At 38.7% G+C, this 18,998-nt stretch overlaps 1 protein-coding gene across 3 annotated transcripts in view; it reads left to right on the forward strand.

The window, feature by feature from the left end:
• Positions 1 to 10,290, forward strand: part of C3H1orf21 (chromosome 3 C1orf21 homolog) — a 143,562-nt gene extending 133,272 nt beyond the window's left edge. Inside the window, exon 6 of one of the 3 annotated variants that reach the window (XM_058176294.1) lies at positions 9,057 to 9,161. In XM_058176294.1, coding sequence (XP_058032277.1) covers positions 9,057 to 9,146 — 90 coding nt within the window. In that variant the 3' untranslated portion in view covers positions 9,147 to 9,161. Of the gene's footprint in view, positions 1 to 7,213; positions 7,259 to 9,056; positions 9,162 to 9,243 lie in introns of those variants that run through there. The other 2 variants (XM_058176296.1, XM_058176295.1) reach the window with 2 other exon arrangements.
• Positions 10,291 to 18,998: the final 8,708 nt, after the last annotated feature.

Here is an 18,998-nt window from a genome sequence, read left to right on the forward strand (position 1 = left end):
AAGTACCCGGGCCCTAAGCCATGGAGCGCTTTAAAGGTGGTAACCAAAACCTTGAAGCGCACCCGAAAGACCACAGGTAGCCAGTGCAGACTGCGCAGGAGTGGTGTTACCCGGGAGCAACGTGGAGCTCCCTCAGTCACCCGCGCAGCTGCATTCTGGACTAACTGGAGTCTCCGAGTGCACTTCAGGGGTAGCCCCATGTAGAGAGCATTGCAGTAGTCTTAAATGACCTAATACTGTCAGAGTGGCATTATGATGTTTAAATAATTATAGCTGCTGTCTATAGCTATAATGTAAATGACAAAAAAAATGAAGGCAATCAACTTCCTGTTTTCCAATATGTTAAGAAGTCATGAGAATAAGAAAAGCTGCTTCCTCTCCATTAGGAGAAAAGGTCCATGATAAATATTTTCTCTTTCATTCCCTGTTACTGTAATGTACCAAGTTCAAATTATAATTTTCTATGTGCATGCACACAAATTTTATTTATTTATTCAATTTCTATAGACACCCAACTGAACCAAGTAACTGGATGGCTGATTAATATTCAATTAATAACCACTAATAAAAAAAATCCCCATATAAATTAGAGTTGCCCCCACTTGAGCAATAAAATGCTTGTGGCACTGGAATTTTTAGACTTTGCTTTGACTCTCTATATCAGTGTGTAAAGTACCTATTGGGAGTAGGGAGTGACTTTTTCTTGGCACAATATATAAACCATCCTTTACGTTCACAAAGTAAATGAGAGTGCTATCCATTTCCTAGAATTGTTTCAAAGAAAAGGTTTATTAGCAGAGGAATCATAAAAGGAGCCTACTCTTTTGTTTTCACTTCTTGGCCAAATATAATCATGTTGACCATTTCTAGTGCATTTAAGATTATTTCCTCCCCAGGGTTAAGAACTCACTTATTAAGGCATTATTTTTCCATTTAATCTGCCACAAGCCAGGATACCTGTCTCCTACATTTCAAGTTGTGATGACCCGAAGAGATTAATAGAGGATAACTTGCAAGTGATTCTGTTCTTTTGTTTGTTTTCTTAGAAAAGCTCCAGACCCCTCAATTTTAGTTCAAAGCTAATGATTGCTTTTGTCCATAATTCTTTCATTTTCCTAAAACTTGTCAACAGAAAAGAATACTTGGAATTCCTTAAGAATTTGAAGTAACAATAATATATGTAGGATAGAGCTACAAAAGTGGGCTTCTTTCATGAACTTCGCTTGAAGGGCAGATTCACAATTGGAATTGTAAGACGGGAATGATAAAATATTAGCTTAATATTGGTTATTGCTAGTGCTTTTGCAGAACTACATAATGAGGTTTTGCAATGAGAAAGGTCATGCTGGTGTCAGCGAACACTATTTAAACAGCCTATTTAGCCAACATAGTTGGATTTTTTTCCAGAGGGCTTCTGTAGCTCCTATGAAATGTTTCTTTGGTAAAATGTTGAAGGGATTGTTTAGATCAGTGACAGTGAACCTTTTCAGCACCGAGTGCCAAAAAGGTAGTTTGCGCGCATGCATGCTTTGCGCTTGTCTGCCACAACCCAGAAGAGGAGCTGCCCAAGGCATGTGCATGCACCCGAAAATGAACTTTTCGTGTGTGCCGGCCAGCTAGTCTTCTGGGTTTCTGGCGTGCATGTACACACGATGGTCAGCCGGCCAGCGTGCATGCTCACGCAGAAAAATGGAAGACTAGCTCTTCCAGTTTCCAGCACTGCCACATGCATGAAGGCCAACTGATCATGGCGCACAAATGCACACCAGAAACCCAGAAGGGGAACGGGAAACGCCACTCATGCCAGGCGACATGGCTCCACATGCCATAGGTTCGTCATCACAGGTCACAGGTTCGCCTGGGAGAAAATTACGGAAAATGGGGCAGACAGGCAAAGGATTAGCTTGATTGTAGAAATCCATTCATGAATATTACTTTAAGAAACAATGGGTATGAGATAGTTGCAAACAAAGAGACAAAAATATTGAGGATCATCATAGGCAACAGTTTTCTCAAGTGAATAAATTAGATCCAAAAAAAGCAACTGGTAGCTTGCCGGTTGGTACAGAAGACAGGCTACCCCACTGTGTGGCAAAGCCAGATAATAAAAATTGAGTACTTCTAAGAAGAATGGAATAGGAGCAAACCTGACTGGCATGAATCTTACTTCCAGTTTACATTAATAAATTTCCAGATCGATTGTCCTCCATGTTAATCATGGAGATTGTATATGGATTTTCTACCTCCATATTCCATTGAAATATTTCAGATGTAAATTGAATAGTGAGAATGTTTGAAATTCAATTTTCTCTTGGGATAGTCACAATTTAGATTTAACAGAAGGGTTAAATTGACCAAAGAGCTGAGTGTCAGATTGAAACCTTGGTATTTTCCCTTGTATGAATAGTGGAAGAGGGTTTGCCAGAGATGTTCCTTGAACCCAGTTGTCTTCAAGTGTCACCTGGCTGCATTAGAACTACAATTCCCAGGCTTCCCGAGAGCTAACATGCCAGGAAAACAGTGATCTGCTGAAACACATAATGAAGAAAGTCTTTGACAAAACTTCACACATTTATGCTGTAAAAGACAGTATTAGCAACCACTATTTGTATCTTTGTTTCAAAAAAAAAAAGTCCTGGTGTCATATATGTATAATGGAGGAGATATTCTGGGAAGAAGCACTGTGGCCAGAGTTGGCTTCAAAACTTCCAGGTGTTAATTTTGACTCAAAATGTTTGTGTAACTAGATGTGATAGTGGTGCAACACTCCTTGGAGTCTACTGATCACATATAAAGAATGATGCTTGGGAGATTAAAACAGGAGTCATGATGACACAGTGATTAGAATGCAGTATTGCAGGCTAACTCTGCCCATAACCTGGAGTTCAATCCTGACTGGCTCAAAACTGACTCAGCCTTCCCTCCTTCCGAGGTTGATAAAATGAGGACCCAGATTGTTGGGGTCAAGATGCCGACATTGTAAACCACCCAGTGATTGCTGTAAAGCACTATGGGGAGTTATATAAGCCTAAGTGCTATTGCTAAAACAGCATTTTGTGGAGATGGAAGCTTGATTTTCGCCCCTCCCCACATGGCTTTCTTTGTGATTTCAGAGCTTAGTTCTGGTAGGTTGCAAAACCGTTTTCACTCATGTGGGTGGACTCTTCATGGCTCTGTTCATTTCTTTTTAAGATACGAAAAATTATGCTCTGAATATGTGCTTGCATATGCATTCATTGACATTCTTCTAAAGGGCATCATGAAAACAGAAGACCAACTGAAGTTTAGAGTTTCTGTGGTAGGGAACCACTTTAATCCCTTGGAGAACCATTCATCAAAAAAGCTCCAGTGTCTTTGCAGTTCCCTTTACTATCATTAAAGCAAAAATGCTTGACATAATTATTTTCACCATACCACCATCAGGCCACCCAGCCTCTTCCATTGCTTCCTTTGAATGGCAATTAGAAAAAGGAGTCACATTGTTAAAGGCTGGAGCAGTAAAATGCATTGTGCTTTTCTGGTTTCTGAACCTCATACTGTGGAACCATAATAGAGCTATGCAAGAGAATAATTTATCTTACTGATTTTCTGTATTCCTGTGGTGTCAGTTTGTTTATAAATGCATCATTTTAAAACAACCAAGCCGCTAATAAAAGGATATGGTGCAGAACAGGCAGAATGTTGCCAGAATATGAGCATGATTATCATTAATTGTCAAAAATGAGAAAGAGGAGAAGAAGCAAAAACAGGAACATGCTGCATTAAACTCAAATTCATCCTTGTCTGTATTGTGTTGTGGGGCTATATTTGCTGTAATCACGCTTCTGTTTACATGCACATAACCTTTGTTTATTTTAAGAGGCATAATTTAGAATTAGTTAAAGATAATGGCTTAGGACCGGGCTACTTACGGGACCGTCTACTGCCGGCCTCTATCTCCCAGCGTCCGATGCGTTCCCACAGAGAGGGACTCCTCAGGGTGCCGTCAGCCAAACAGTGTCGACTGGCGGCCCCCAGGGGGAGGGCCTTCTCTGTGGGGGCTCCTACCCTGTGGAACGAACTTCCCCTCAGGCTTCGACAACTACCTGACCTTAGGACCTTTCGCCGCGAACTTAAAACCTATTTATTTCGTATGGCTGGATTGGCTTGATTTTAACTTTAAATTTTAATTGAATTTTGCTGGGTTTTAAATTTTTGTAATTTTATGGGGTGTAATGTTATTTTAAATTTTTTGGCAAATTTGAATCAGTTTTTTAAGGGTTGTTTTAATTATTGCGTATGTTTGTTTGTATTTTATCTGCCTGTTCACCGCCCTGAGTCCTTCAGGAGAAGGGCGGTATACAAATTAAAACATTATTATTATTATTATTATTATTATTATTATTATTATTATTATTATTATTATTATTATTATTATTATTATTATAATAACAGGATTTGGAATATCTGTGTCAGAAATTGCCTGGATTTTGTGTGGTTTTTTTTAAAAAAAATTAAAGTATGAATCTAGTGTCTCAAGCACAGAGGCGGAAACATTAAAGTTTAATGGTTTAGAACAGCATGTTCCAAAGGTGCACTTTCAAGAGGCAATTGGACTTTCTTGTTTTTCTCTGAAGACATTTCACTTCTCATACAAGTGGCCTCAACGACTCTTTAAAAGAATGCAAATGACCAGCTGTCTGCAAGGAATATAAATCCTTCCATTCCCCACCATCCAGTCAGAACTGAAGAAGCTTCTTGGATGAGAAGTGAAACGTCTTCAAAGAAAAACAAGAAAGTCCAGTGCCTCTTGAAAAAGCACCTTTCGGACAACCGTGGCCTTGATGACCAACATGTTTAGAACCAATGGTTTAGACAAATTTGAACTTTCTATTTTATACCCATCTGAGTCGATGGATGAATGGGTTTTGAATTCAGAATTACATGATGATTACCCAGTACCCTTAACTGTACAACATAACATTGGATACAAATGTGTGTTTGTGATAAAAATGATGAAGATGCAGGACAGTTAGCAGGGAGAATCAAGTATTTAAAAGTAGAAGTAATGCTGAAATATTAAATGCAAGATGGTATTTATTTATTCACTGTTCTCAGAAGAGCTTAAATATATAAAAATTAATAGAGCAGAAATCTCGAAGATGCCTGTTGCTGTCTGAGTTCCATCGTATCAGTCATACCATTTAGAAAATACACCGTGATTTGCATGTAGCTATAAAGCTTAATCTAATTTCCATTTCAATCTAAAACAATTGACAGAATGTGTACATCTCTTTCCATAGGCCTGGCCAGAATTTAGAAATATCTCATGACTCATCTATAATTTATTCTACAATGTTCCTATTCTAATGTGAGTCTCTTCAATGACAAAGAGGCCCAATTCTTAGTCTTTATTCAGAAAAGAAGAAGCCTAAAATGAATTGCTTTTGGCCACACACCACATTGTTTTCTTGTTTTTAAATAACAAGCATCTCCGCTTCTTATGTCACCATCATTTCATTCTCTCGTGTTGATTACAACTTTTCCTCTTGCAATTGTACTTAGGGTTATAACGCTAAGGACTATAAAGCTACCCTGCCAAAATAAAATCATCAAGTTGATTAAAACACACAGCATGAACTCAACTGAATTTCAAAATTAAAACAAGTATTGAGTTTTAGCAGGGATGATTACTCATGTGGCATACAGCATGATTAGGTTTGTTTCCCTATTCAGGCCTTTTAAGAATATAGACCTTTTTGTCTAGACACAGATAGATTTTCCCACAAAAGTTTCCCTCCCTCCTACTCCATTCCCATTCCCCTCTCCTGATTTCAGCCCTTTCCAAAGGAAGATTTTACTCACTAAATTTGCTCTCCAGATTTTTTTTATCTTCTCCCTGTCTGGTAATTTGGTTTAAATATTTTTTCTTTCTCTTGCTTATATTTTGAACTAAAGGTGAAGACTGAATCCAAATTGAACCAGGGAGAAGATATAATTTAACCACGCTAATATTAACGCTATATGGCAATGACCTATATTCAAGTACAGATTTTTAAATTGAATTAATAAGTTCAGCCATGATCTCTTTTTTTCATGGCAATTACCCTGAGAAAGGAGCTATGCCGAAAAGCTGCATGCCATTCTTCAGGAAGACGTGGGTTGTATCCCTGACTTTTTAACCAATGTTTGCATGTTCTCTTTCATTTCTTTCCCTTCTTCAAGTCTGTTGCTGCCTACATAGAATCATCATAAAGCTGACAAGATGCTTAAAAGTAAAGCAAGAGGTTGAGCTGAATTTCAAGTTAATAATTATAAATATCTGAGTGCAAAACCTTTTAATGACAGACTGAAGAAGGAAAGAGCCTCTCACTTGAGCTGCAGGATGGATGGATAGATAGATGGATGGATGGATGGATGGATGGATGGATGGATGGATGGATGGATGGATGGATGGAACACATATGGCCACCTGTCTTAATCAAATTGTTCTGGGTAGTTAACTATGCATACACACACACACACACACACACACACACACCAAGTAATATAATGTTATATACATATATGTATATGGAATGTGTGCTAGTTATTACTTATTTGAGTTTAGGGATTTCTTTTTCTTTTATTTATTATTGTGATATATTCTGTGTTTTGGTGGGGGGACTGTACCAAGGGAGGCTCATTCAATCTCATTGTACACATGTTGTGCATTGACAATAAAGGTTTGATTTGATTTGAACTACAGTTGTAATAACAACACAGGGCAAAGCACTGGATTCTATTGACATCCTGGCCCTAAAGCCTGTGAGATCTGGATATTGCTACTTTTTCTTCCAGATTTCCATTCCAAATGATGCTCTCTAGATGACAGCCCATGGTTAAGAATAATGGAATGTAATGGAATAATGGGAAACACAAATGTTGATAATATTTATTTAATTCTTAAAGGAAATAAGTATATGGTGCTTTTTAATCATATATGCATCAGTAATTTCAGTCTGGGATTGGCATCAAAATTGCTTTGGTGCCTTAAAGGACGATCTATCCTAAGAATAGGCAAGGAGGTTTTTTGAGCCATGACCACTGTTTTAAGATCTTTCCGGATTAATTGGCCTTTGATAGGAAAGGACTCCAATGAATGTTTCCAGCATCATAGGACTATTCCATTAAGCCTTATACCATGCTGTGCAATAGAGTTGTTTCATCCCCACTGCCTTTCCTTTTAATGCAGACAGGCAACCAAGCAAAGTCATGAAAATTTGGAATGAGTCATCAGTAAGTCGATAACATTGTCCTCATTTTCTACTTTTGAAGTGATATAAGCATATAAACTGCAGTTTAATCTGGATAAAGCAAACTTTGTTGATGATGGTTATTTGATTTAGAAGGTAATGTTAAGAGTTTTCTGAATAGAGTAGATCATGTTCTCAGCTTATGGAGTGTTCTTATATCTTAATTTCTCTGTGGAGTTTTAAATTACTTCCACAACAGATTGCAATTTTCCATATTCATTGGGGTTTTGTGTCAAAACTTGGAAAATGTGAAATTCAGTGAAAATGTATATTCTTGCCCAGTTACTCTCAGATGTTGTCCCTGCATGCATAAACACACATATGCCTAAAGTCAAGCTATAGTAACTTAATGCAGGTACACAAATCACACCAAGATCACAAGCCATCCTACGCAGATGACACTTCTCTGGGAGACTAAAGATGCATTTGTTTCACCATCACTCACAGGGTGAATGCAGCAAGCAGCAGCCAGATTTTTAGTATGATAAATTTCACAACTGCCACCATGAAAAGACAAATCCACCAACATAAATCTTGCAAATATGGAGACTCAACGGTTTACCTTCTACTGGTTTAAATGATGTGATCTTTCTTTAACATGAGAGTGTCATGCCATGGTTAATTATACTCAGATTTTTATAACACTGCATATGGAATTGCTTTGGAAGATTACTCAAACACTCATATTATCACCATATAATCAATGTGGGCTGGGTTTGTGAGATAACAATTATGTAAGTACTGTAATTATATACTCCTAGCCTTTAAGTTACAGGAGCTTTCATGCAGATTTGCAATAATTTTTAAACCATCAAGTTCATGAAGTTAAGATTGGATTAAGTAGGAAATAAGAGCTTTCCAAAGAAGTTTATGCAAACATATAGATTTCATTCTGATGTGCAGCAATCTGGCTTATCAAAAGGCATACATATGGTATCTGAGTTTAGCAAATATCCACTTTTATAGATTGGCATTATGAGACCTAAATGTGATAGCTGAAAACACAAACATAAGGAGTGAAAAACCAAAAATCAAACCAGTTAATGGAGTGGATTTTATTTATCAGTCTCATTTGTTTACAATCTATATTATCTATATACTGTATAGATATGTGCATACATATAAGGTACTAAAATATTATGTCTGCATGTGCACCCTGCACACACACACACACACACACACACACACACACAGAGTAGAAAACATTTATTCCAGGATGCTGTATTTTTCCAAAGCTTCATTTTTAATTTTAAAGAGCTGAGATCTAGATAAGGGATGTATAAAGACCTCCCAGAAACTTCTAACCTGTTCTATGATATTAAGCATTTTCTTTATTTGAGAATTAGCGCACATCAGCAATATAATGCACTAAAAAGTTACTGAAAGACACACTAATATAGCCTTTAAGCCCTTGATGATTACTGGAAATACAAAGAAATGAAGTATGTTGAAGTATACTGTTGCAGTTCTTAATTGCTGCGGGTAGAAGTTACACATAGCATTTTTAAATTCTTGCCTCATTAGGGAGTGCAGTCTCAACGTGGTAAGTGGTACCTGACCATTCAGTTTTCTTGAACAACAAGAGATGATTGCCAATTACTGAAAGACTGTAGGGGGGTTGAGATATCCTGTTCATAAAGTTATTGTAGAACAAACAGAATGGGAACTGGCTAATGTAATTTTCCTCTGTTGAGTTTTGTGGAATAGAAGTACAGTAGAATGCTTCTGACCACGACCAAATCAGGTTCTGACCAAAAAATTCACAATTTTTTTTTTCCACAGCCGATTTTCCCTCCCAAATCTGTTGCAACCAAACTTATGGAACAAATTATGGTCGTGATCAGAGGTTCTACTTTGAATACATCAAAATGATCGTAGGGCTGTTATCCTATGTCTTTGATGTGCTATCTTTCTGTATGGTTTTAGTGTAATTTTTTTTTAAATAAAATCTCTTTATTTTCTTCTAAAGGGTCGTGATTACTGTTCAGAAGAAGAGGATATCACATAGTGCCAGTTCTGCCAATCGAAACAGGAATGCTCCTGTGTAAATAGATTACGGTTCAATCCAGATCTTTTGGGGGAGTCTTCTCAAGTGAACAGCACTACATAACAAACAGTTATTTCCACATTGTATGCTCCATTCAGTTACAGTGTTTTCTTAATGACCATACAATGAGCATGGTTCAAAGGAAGAAGAACAGCTTCTATGGAACTGCCTTTGCTGCTGCTAATTGAGACCTGTTGCAAGTTTCCATTTCCTGGTGCCCGGGAACGCCACGGACGTTTGACTTTAAACATCTAAAAGACACTGTAGCTTTCACTTGGGCTGTTGGCCTGTTTTCTATTGGCTGAGGTGGCATTGTACAAAATCTTCCATAACCAAGCAGCTGAATCTTCCAGTTTACCCTACTCATCAGCCCAGGGGAACGGAGTTCTTGTTATACTGACAGTTTAGAGCTTTGGAAAATGGGATGCTTTGCCATGATGAACTTTGTTTTCTGCTAGGAAGAAGTTAACAATTAAAAAGCATGTCATACAGATACTGAATATGGTGATTGAGGAGCAGAAAATCTGTATTTTTTTTTTAAAAAGCCGCCAGTTTCTTTTATTAACCATTTCAATCAAGGAATATACTTGCAGTATTGGCTTTGCTGATCGCAGATGGAAATTATGATCATAATCAGTTTGAATCCCTCTCTCCCTTTCTCTCTCTCACACACTCTCTTTTTTTAAAGAAATAAACATTTTACTGTTTTTAGGTATTCTTGTCTTATACCCATTCATACATCCCAGTGTGTTAAGAATAATTGGGAAAAGGGAGTTGGTAAAGGAGACCTTTAGAAAGATGATTTGAAAGGATATTATTTTCAAATGCTGTGTGCCAATTTGAGATGTCTGTAGAGTTTATTTTTCCATAATATAAAAAGTTGATACTCTCTCTTCTCAAAGGCAGATGTAATATTTTTAACAAATATTGTCATGAGTAAAAATGATCCTAAGGTTAAAAAAAAAAACTTTTGCATTTATTTATTTTTTTAAATACATTATAACTTAACTATTTTATGAGCTTGGTAACGGATTCTGTTCTGTGACTTTGAGGAACATCATCATAAAGGAAAATGCAGCTTGCAGCAAGAGAGCTGCATTTGCCCAATTAGGATCTCATGATGGCAATCCATCAATAAAGTAAGCACATTGTCAATGGGATTTGTAAAATAATTAACATTTTATCCCATGGGAATGTACATATGTCCAACCAATTGAAGGAGCTTACTAAAGGGGTTTTCGTCATATTTTCTCTTAAAATATAAATGGTCCATTTATATGCCATTAACTCAGCTGCAGCAAGTGAAGGATGTCAAGATTTTGATCTAACAGCTGACTATTCACAGGTATGTAGATTTTGATTCAACCAACTTCAAGTAAACACAACAATGAAACATGGACTCCCAAAAATTGAGAAGGATAATAGCTTCTTAGGTATTAATCTCTTGATTGATTCCTCAAGTATTTGGTGAGAGAAGGGAACAACATTGTCTATTTCAAATCATTTATCTCTGCTATAAAAACAGATACTTATGGTGGAATTGGTTCATTCCTTACCTTCTCTTTGTCCATTAGCCCTAACTTTTTTTAAAAAAACCTTCCATATTTACTCTAAGCTCTGCAAAGAATTATTTTCCTAAGTGTCTTGCTTCCTCTTTTCCCTTTATAATTTTCAGTTTTCTTGGTTTAATTGGCTATTCTTTTTAGTGTGTATGAATACACTGTTTGGAAAGGATGGTTTGGATTTTCATAGTCCACCCCACCTCCACCCCCATCCACTCCATGGAACCTTTCCTTAGCTGAGCTGGACTACTAACAGCCCTTCCTACTCCCACTTACATAGTTTCAGCTCATCGTTTCTCAGTTCCTCTTCTAACTGATGTACACAGCATGTATAGAGTGTCTTTCCATAACACACTTGAAGGGCTTCTCTTAGGGTTTTTGCTACCAGTCCTCATCAATTTCATGACCCCATAGTCACTGAATTATGGAAAGTTGTCTTAAATTGATCCAGTGGTGGGATCAAAAATCCCTCCCCCAAGACATCCCAAATGTGTCTTTTGCTTAGGCGAAGGGCATTGAATGGGCTCAGGTGTCAATTGTCAAATCCAATTGTGTTATAGTTGCATTGTGTTTGACTTCAAAATATTCTGATTCCATCTGATATCAATGTAGCCTTCACTGTGCTTCACAAAACACTTGATGTCCAGACTTGACAGATTGAGGTAGGTGCAGTATCAGTTACAGTTAAATCTTGCCACCCTAACTACAAAGCCATTGACATCTGGTAGGCACTTTCACTCCAGCACCAGTGCCTAAAGAACATAAATCAAAAGTGTTGATTAAAACAAGACAGTTTGGAACATTGTCACCACCTTACAGGAAGATAGGCAGCATAAACAATAAATAATTATGGGAAGAAGCTATCTAAACAACATTCTGCTTCATAATGAATGGTGCCATAGAGGCTGACCAGATGATATGTGTGACTAAGGTTGACATAATTAGATTGGTGACTCCATGTCAGTCACATAATTTATTGCAACTTATTGTAATATTTTTACTTGCATTTCTCTCAATTCAATGTTATGCGAAAGTCTTAGCTTCACATGATTCTAGCCAGTGGTGGATTTCAAATTTTTTTACTACTGGATCTGTGGGTGTGGCTTGGTGGGTGTGGCATGGGAAGGATACTGCAAAATCTCCATTCCCTCCCCAATCTAAGGGAAGGATACTGCAAAATCCCCATTTCCTCCCGATCAGCTGGGATTTGGGAGACAAGAGAATAGATGGGGGTGGGGCCAGTCAGAATTTTTACTACCGGTTCTCAGAACTACTCAAAATTTCTGTTACCGGTTCTCCAGAACTGGTCAGAACCTGCTGAAACCCACCTCTGATTCTAGCCTTCCAATCACTGATTAGTAGTGTATAGGGGAATGGCACTCTCCTCAATACTTTCATTCTTGCTCCCTGCCAAATTGAAGGTGATACAGGTATAATTGGCTATTTTAAACTCAATATTATCACTATGAGTACAATCCAGTCTGAACATACTTTACTTATGTACTTAAAAATCAAAGTAGTTGGAAGAATTATTTTGTAATTTGTTGGCACAATATTTATGCTATTCCTTCAAACAGCCAGGTTTCTAGAAAAAGATACCGCTGCTTTAATGAATTGACTCAGTAAAACAAGTAGATTGTTAAAGCAATTTCAAAGCAGCTATGGCTTTAAACTGGTGAAGAATGATTGCTTTAATGAATAGCAGAGAAGAGCTATGTTTGGGAAAGTTTTTGCAAAACTTTTCTGAATCATTTTCAGACTCTGTGCAGACTAATTCCTGTGGCAAGTTTTGGCACTGGTTCATGTCCTATGATTTTTATAATATCTTCACCACATAGTTCCTACTCTTGGTTAAGCAACACTGATTCATACTTGCATCTACATAAAAGTTCATTTGTCAACTACCTTGGGAACTGTCACTCTAGCTTCCGGCAAAGGTCCTAGATTGTTTCTGATTATAAAATGCATACATTTTCTCTTTTATTATATCTAACCATCAGATATCCTCTTTTGTTTCTGAGAATTAACAGCTTCATCCACCACAAGTACTCCGTGTGACTTAAGACTCCTGGCTTCACAGTGAAGCAACATGTCATAGCCCAGGCTCAGGGCTCAAATTTTGAATCTAAATCTGATCCTAAAGAAGCTGCTCCAGTTGAGTCTGGAATGTCAGTTTCTCAAAGGACAAAGCCAGGAATCACATGAGGCTAATCAAACACAAGCACTATCTGAACAGCTGCAAAAGTCAGGTGAAGATGACATAAGGCCTTCTAGTCCCTACACTAGATAAGTAGAGAAGAGAGCAGAACAGTAAAGATCTAATTGACTCCTTGCCAAGGCAAGAAGTAAACCTGGTTATTGACATCTGGCTGCAACCTTATTTAAGAAACATCTCTGAGTTGACTCTCTTGCTAGAAATAATATCTGACTTCAGCTCATGTATGACATTTGTGTGGATTCTACTTTTGAACCTCTGACTTTTGAACTGGCTGATAACAGGACAATAAATTGCCCTGGGTCTCTGAAATCTGGATGGACTTCAGACAAGTATTCTATACATTTCTATTTCAAAATAAACTCTGCAGACAAGCAAAGGATAAATGCTTTATCCAGCATTTTCTGTATTCCAATAGTCACGACAAATTTTTATATCTCACAAGATATTGATCTTATTTGTTCCCTTCTCAGAACAGGTCAGTGAGTTGGTGTCTTTTATGTGCTACCATCTAATCTTTACTATTATTTTACAACTATCGTGCATAGAGACCATGACAAATTAATGATAATAGTTAATACTTTGGAATTGGGAGAGAGGAAGATTCCATCTTTCAAGAGAACACAAAACAATAATTTTCAGCTTAGATATAGCAATGGAATTTGGCCAAGAGAAATGTGCTACATTAGAAACAAATCAGGGTAAAATTACAAACAAATGGAATTGAAATGCCAATTGACCAAACAATCAGGAGCCATTAGGGTGATGCCAACAAGTAAGCGGGCATTTTAGAGTTGAATAACTTCTAACATGGGTGTATTAAAAATGTGATTAGTAAAGAATGAATCCAAAGAGTGAAAAAAGGGCTAAAGACAAAATTGAATGGTAGAAACATCATCCAAGCCATCAATACCTATGCCATACCTGTGACATGATTTTAGGGTGTATCAAATTTTTCAATTTTCAATTTCCAAACATTCCTTGGGGATTGTAAAAATATTTTGGTTACTTTAATATATTTCAGATGTGCTTGGTAAGTAACTATATAAATTATAACTTTTAAACATTTTCTTTCTTTTGATACATTGCTGTATCAAAATACAGGCTGAAATGAACAGTTTGGACTGAAAAAAAAAAGAAAATTAATGACTTCATTATGCATTATTGTGGAATGGAGACAGAGGTTTACTTCCGGTCAAACAAACTCTCAAAGAAGAAAAGCATGCATTGGCTGATTATGTAAAGGCAGCCAAATCAAGTATTTATGAAAGTTAAAAATTAGAACTTATTGATTATGCAGCAAACAAGATATGGATATCAATATAGTGTAATAAAACAACAGAATACTGGCAAGAACAATTACAAAGTCAATTTCTACCAAAGATTGAGGGGGAAGTGGTTAAAGATAAAACCTAACAATGGTTTATAACCAGAACATTAAAAAAAAAAAAAAAAGAAACTGAAGGCATGATTTGAGCTGCTCAAGAAAAGGCTACTTGAACTAATGCAATCCAGGCCAGAACTGAAAAATCTTCAAATGTGCTGATCATACAAAAGGCAGAAGAAATAGTAGATCATACACTCAGCTTGTGCAAGAAGATCACACAAATTGCTTGAAGAAGAGAAGACAAAAAATTGGAGATCACAAAGATCTGAAAACAGAAGTTGACATAAACCAGTTGTGATGGTTCTAGTGCAATGATGGCTAACCTTTTTGTCATTGCATGCCGAAAGACCTGCACATGTGCACAACAGCACGTGCGCGTGCCTGCACCCATAATGTAATGTCCGTGCGCCGGCATGCACATGTGACCCCCCCAACTCCCCCTGTGCATCCGCACATGACCCCCCATGCCCTTTTTAGGCCTAGTAGGCTTCCCTGCACCCTCCTGGGACCAAAACAGGCCGTGAGAGAACACCCCTGCACCCCCCTGCCTCCCACGCATGTACACACAACCCCCCCATGTGCATGTGCAGCAGAGACTCAAAAATCAGCTGGCTGGCGGGAGGCGCGCATGCGTGCTGTGTGGAGCTGAACTGGGTGACGGCTCGCGTTCTTCACATGTTTTAGCCTCCAGTCCCCTAATCATCTTTGTTGCTCTTCTCTGCACTCTTTCTAGAGTCTCAACATCAACAAGAAGGTGTGACAGTTTGATGCTTATTTGCAACTGTTAATTTCAGGGTCATCTTTTTTTTTTTAAATTGAGAGTTGGGCAGCATATAAATTTAATATGTTATGATTGATCACACGGTCAGCCAGATATTAAAATGGAATTGGCACTTTTGTCCACCTATCTTCCCCTGAACTAAACAACATCTGCCTATTCCAAGTTCAGGGGAAGATAGGTGGACTGGAGGCTAAAAAATGTGAAGAACGGTTGCAGGAACTCGGTATGTCTAGTTTAATGAAAAGAAGGACTAGGGGAGACGTTTGATACCATCGACCATGGTATCTTGCTGCACCGGTTGGAGGGGTTGGGAGTGGGAGGCACCGTTTATCGGTGGTTCTCCTCCTATCTCTCCGACCGGTCGCAGACGGTGTTGACGGGGGCAGAGGTCGACCGCGAGACACCTTACTTGTGGGGTGCCTCAGCGGTCGATTCTCTCGCCCCTCCTGTTCAACATCTACATGAAGCCGCTGGGTGAGGTCATCAGTGGTTTCGGGGTGAGTTATCATCTGTACGCTGATGATACTCAGCTGTACTTTTCCACCCCGGGCCACCCCAACGAAGCTGTCGAAGTGCTGTCCCGGTGTCTGGAAGCCGTACGGGTCTGGATGGGGAGAAACAGACTCAAGCTCAATCCCTCCAAGACGGAGTGGCTGTGGATGCCGGCACCTCGGTACAGTCAGCTGCAGCCGCAGCTGGCTGTGAGGGGCGAGTTATTGGCCCCAACGGAGAGGGTGCGCAACTTGGGTGTCCTCTTGGATGGGCGACTGTCGTTTGACGATCATTTGGCGGCCGTCTCCAAGAGGGCCTTCCACCAAGTACACTTGGTGCGCCAGTTGCGCCCCTTTCTTGACCGGGATGCCTTATGCACGGTCACTCATGCCCTTGTCACTTCCCGCTTGGACTATTGCAATGCTCTCTACATGGGGCTGCCCCTGAAGTGCACCCGGAGGCTTCAGTTAGTTCAGAATGCAGCTGCGCGGGTAATAGTGGGAGCAACTCGTTGCTCCCATGTAACACCAATCCTGCGCAGTTTGCACTGGCTTCCTGTGGTCTTTCGGGTGCGCTTCAAGATTCTGGTTATCACCTTTAAAGCACTCCATGGCTTAGGACCCGGGTACTTATGGGACCGCCTGCTGTTACCTTTTGTCTCCCACCGACCCGTACGCTCACACAGAGAGGGCCTTCTCAGGGTGCCGTCCGCCAAGCAATGTCGGCTGGCGGCCCCCAGGGGAAGTGCCTTCTCTGTTGGAGCTCCTACGCTTTGGAATGAACTTCCCCCTGGTTTACGTCAAGTGCCTGATCTTCGGACTTTTCGCCGTGAGCTGAAAACGCACCTATTTATTCAAGCGGGACTGGATTGAAATTTTATTGGGGTTATTTATATTTTAAGATTTTAAATTGTTTTAATATTTCGGCCACATTATAATATGTTTTTAAATTTCTTTTAATGTTTATATAGTATTTTTACTTGGCTGTACACCGCCCTGAGTCCTTCGGGAGAAGGGCGGTATAAAAATCGAAATAAATAAATAAATAAATAAATAAATAAATGATAGCAATGTTCCAATATCTAGAATATCTCAGGGTCTGCCACAAACAAGAGGGAGCAAAGCTATTCTCCGAAGCACCTGGGGGTTGGAATCAGTGAACAACTTGCCTCCAGAAGTTGTGAATGCTCCAACACTGGAAGTTTTTAAGATGTTGGATAACCATTTGTCTGAAGTGGTGTAGCGTTTCCTGCCTAAGCAGGGGGTTGGACTAGAAGATCTCCAAGATCTCTTTCAGCTCTGTTATCCTATCCTATCCTATCCTATCCTATTCTATCCTATCCTATCCTTTGCATATTGGCTCTAAACATCCAAAGCTTATATAAATATGAATGTCATCTAAGTTGTCAGTAATTGAACAGGAAGAGGAAGACATAAAGAATATAACTGAATGAAGCACGTGCATTTGTTTGCTTTTTTTAAAAAATATGACAAAAATAAAACTGCCAATATAGAAATGCCATCCTATAAATCTATGACAGAACCGCGCTTAGAATGCTAGGCTGTTTCAAAAAGTATATTGCAGGTCTTAAAAAGGTGTGGAAAGAGGCAGAGGTGGGTTTCAGCTCCGGTTCTGACCAGTTCTGGAGAACTGGTAGCGGAAATTTTGAGTAGTTCAGAGAACCGGTTAGTAAAAATTCTGACTGGCCCCACCCCCATCTATTCTCTGCCTCCTGAGTCCCAGCTGATCAGGAGGAAATGGGGATTTTGCAGTAACCTTCCCCTGGAGTGGGGAAGGAATGGAGATTTTGCATTATCCTTCCCCTGCCATGCCCACCAAGCCACACCACAGAAACAGTAGTAAAAAAATTTGAAACAGTAGTAAAAAAACACTGGAAAGAGGGCAGTGAAATGAAAAGCGACCATCGCAGCTTCCCTACAGGGAACAACTGCAATAGTGGGAAGATCAGTATATATAAACTCACACATGACAGAGGTATATAAAATCAGTAAACAGAACAAGGCTAGAACAATTTTTCTCACATTAGAAATCTAGACCACCTAATGAAAGTAATACAGGAAAATTAGGGCGAATGAAAGGATTTTTTTAAAAAAAATGTTTAGCTAAACTGCAGTTTGCTGCATTACTGTAATTATCATCAGATTAGAAAGTTTTCAAAGAAGATTAGACATATCAGTGGAGGGATGAGCGAATACCAGTAGCTAAGACATTGTTTCCTAAATCACAGATGGTTTCTACTTTAAATAAGGGCACTTCGGTCCATGAGTTTCCTGGTACAAATGGTTTGGCCATCATGGGATACAAGGTACTGGAATAAATAGGTTCTTGGTTTGAGCTAGCAGAGTTCTCCATCTTCCAGTTTTTAAGAGGCCTTTGTAGTTGTTATTATGCTATATTCTTACAAGAGTTTTGTTCACTTGATAGGCCATAATAATTCAACCTTATAAATGCTGAAATTATTTTAATTTCCCTTCATTCTTCGTTTGGGCATTTTGACTCCCATTCATAATTCCTTTTGGTTTTGTTCCATAATTCCCTGCTTGTCCTTTCTATCTCAGATTGCAAGTTGCATATTCCTCTTTCTTGGAGGGTGAATTCAAATAATAATAATGATGATGATGATGTGTTAATGATAGACAAGGTGCATGGCTCCAGCTTTTTTTTCTGTGAAAAGGATGTCAACTATCCTCTGAAGGATAGCCTCTCCATTCTGTAACAATTCTTCTACAGGTCCTTTCAAACTTGGAGACTTGAATCTATGGGTGAAACAGTGGTGGGTTTCAATTTTTTTTACTACTGGTTCTGTGGGCGTGGCTTGGTGGGCATGGCTTGGTGGGTGTGGCAGGGGAAGGATACTTCAAAATCCCCATTCTCTCCCCATTCCAGGGAAAGGATAATGCAAAATCCCCTTTCCCTCCTGATCAGCTGGGACTCGGGAGGCAGAGAATAGATGGGGGCAGGGCCAGTCAGAATTTTTACTACCAGGTCTCCGTAAATGTATGTTTTATGTTCCCCTTTTGAAGCTTCGCTATTTCTGCATAATTATAATATAAAAATTATATTTTTCTACACGTCCCAAGTCCAGATAAAGAAAACCAAATTCAACCAAATCAAGTCAAAAAATTGTACTTATTCATTTATTCTTTGAGGAAAATGATCCAAAGCTAAAATACTTTTAATTTCATAGAAGGAAAAAAAAACTTGTCCAGGATCCAAAGA

Source organism: Ahaetulla prasina, chromosome 3, assembly GCF_028640845.1.
Source record: "Ahaetulla prasina isolate Xishuangbanna chromosome 3, ASM2864084v1, whole genome shotgun sequence".
In the NCBI taxonomy this organism is placed as follows: Eukaryota; Metazoa; Chordata; class Lepidosauria; order Squamata; family Colubridae; genus Ahaetulla; species Ahaetulla prasina.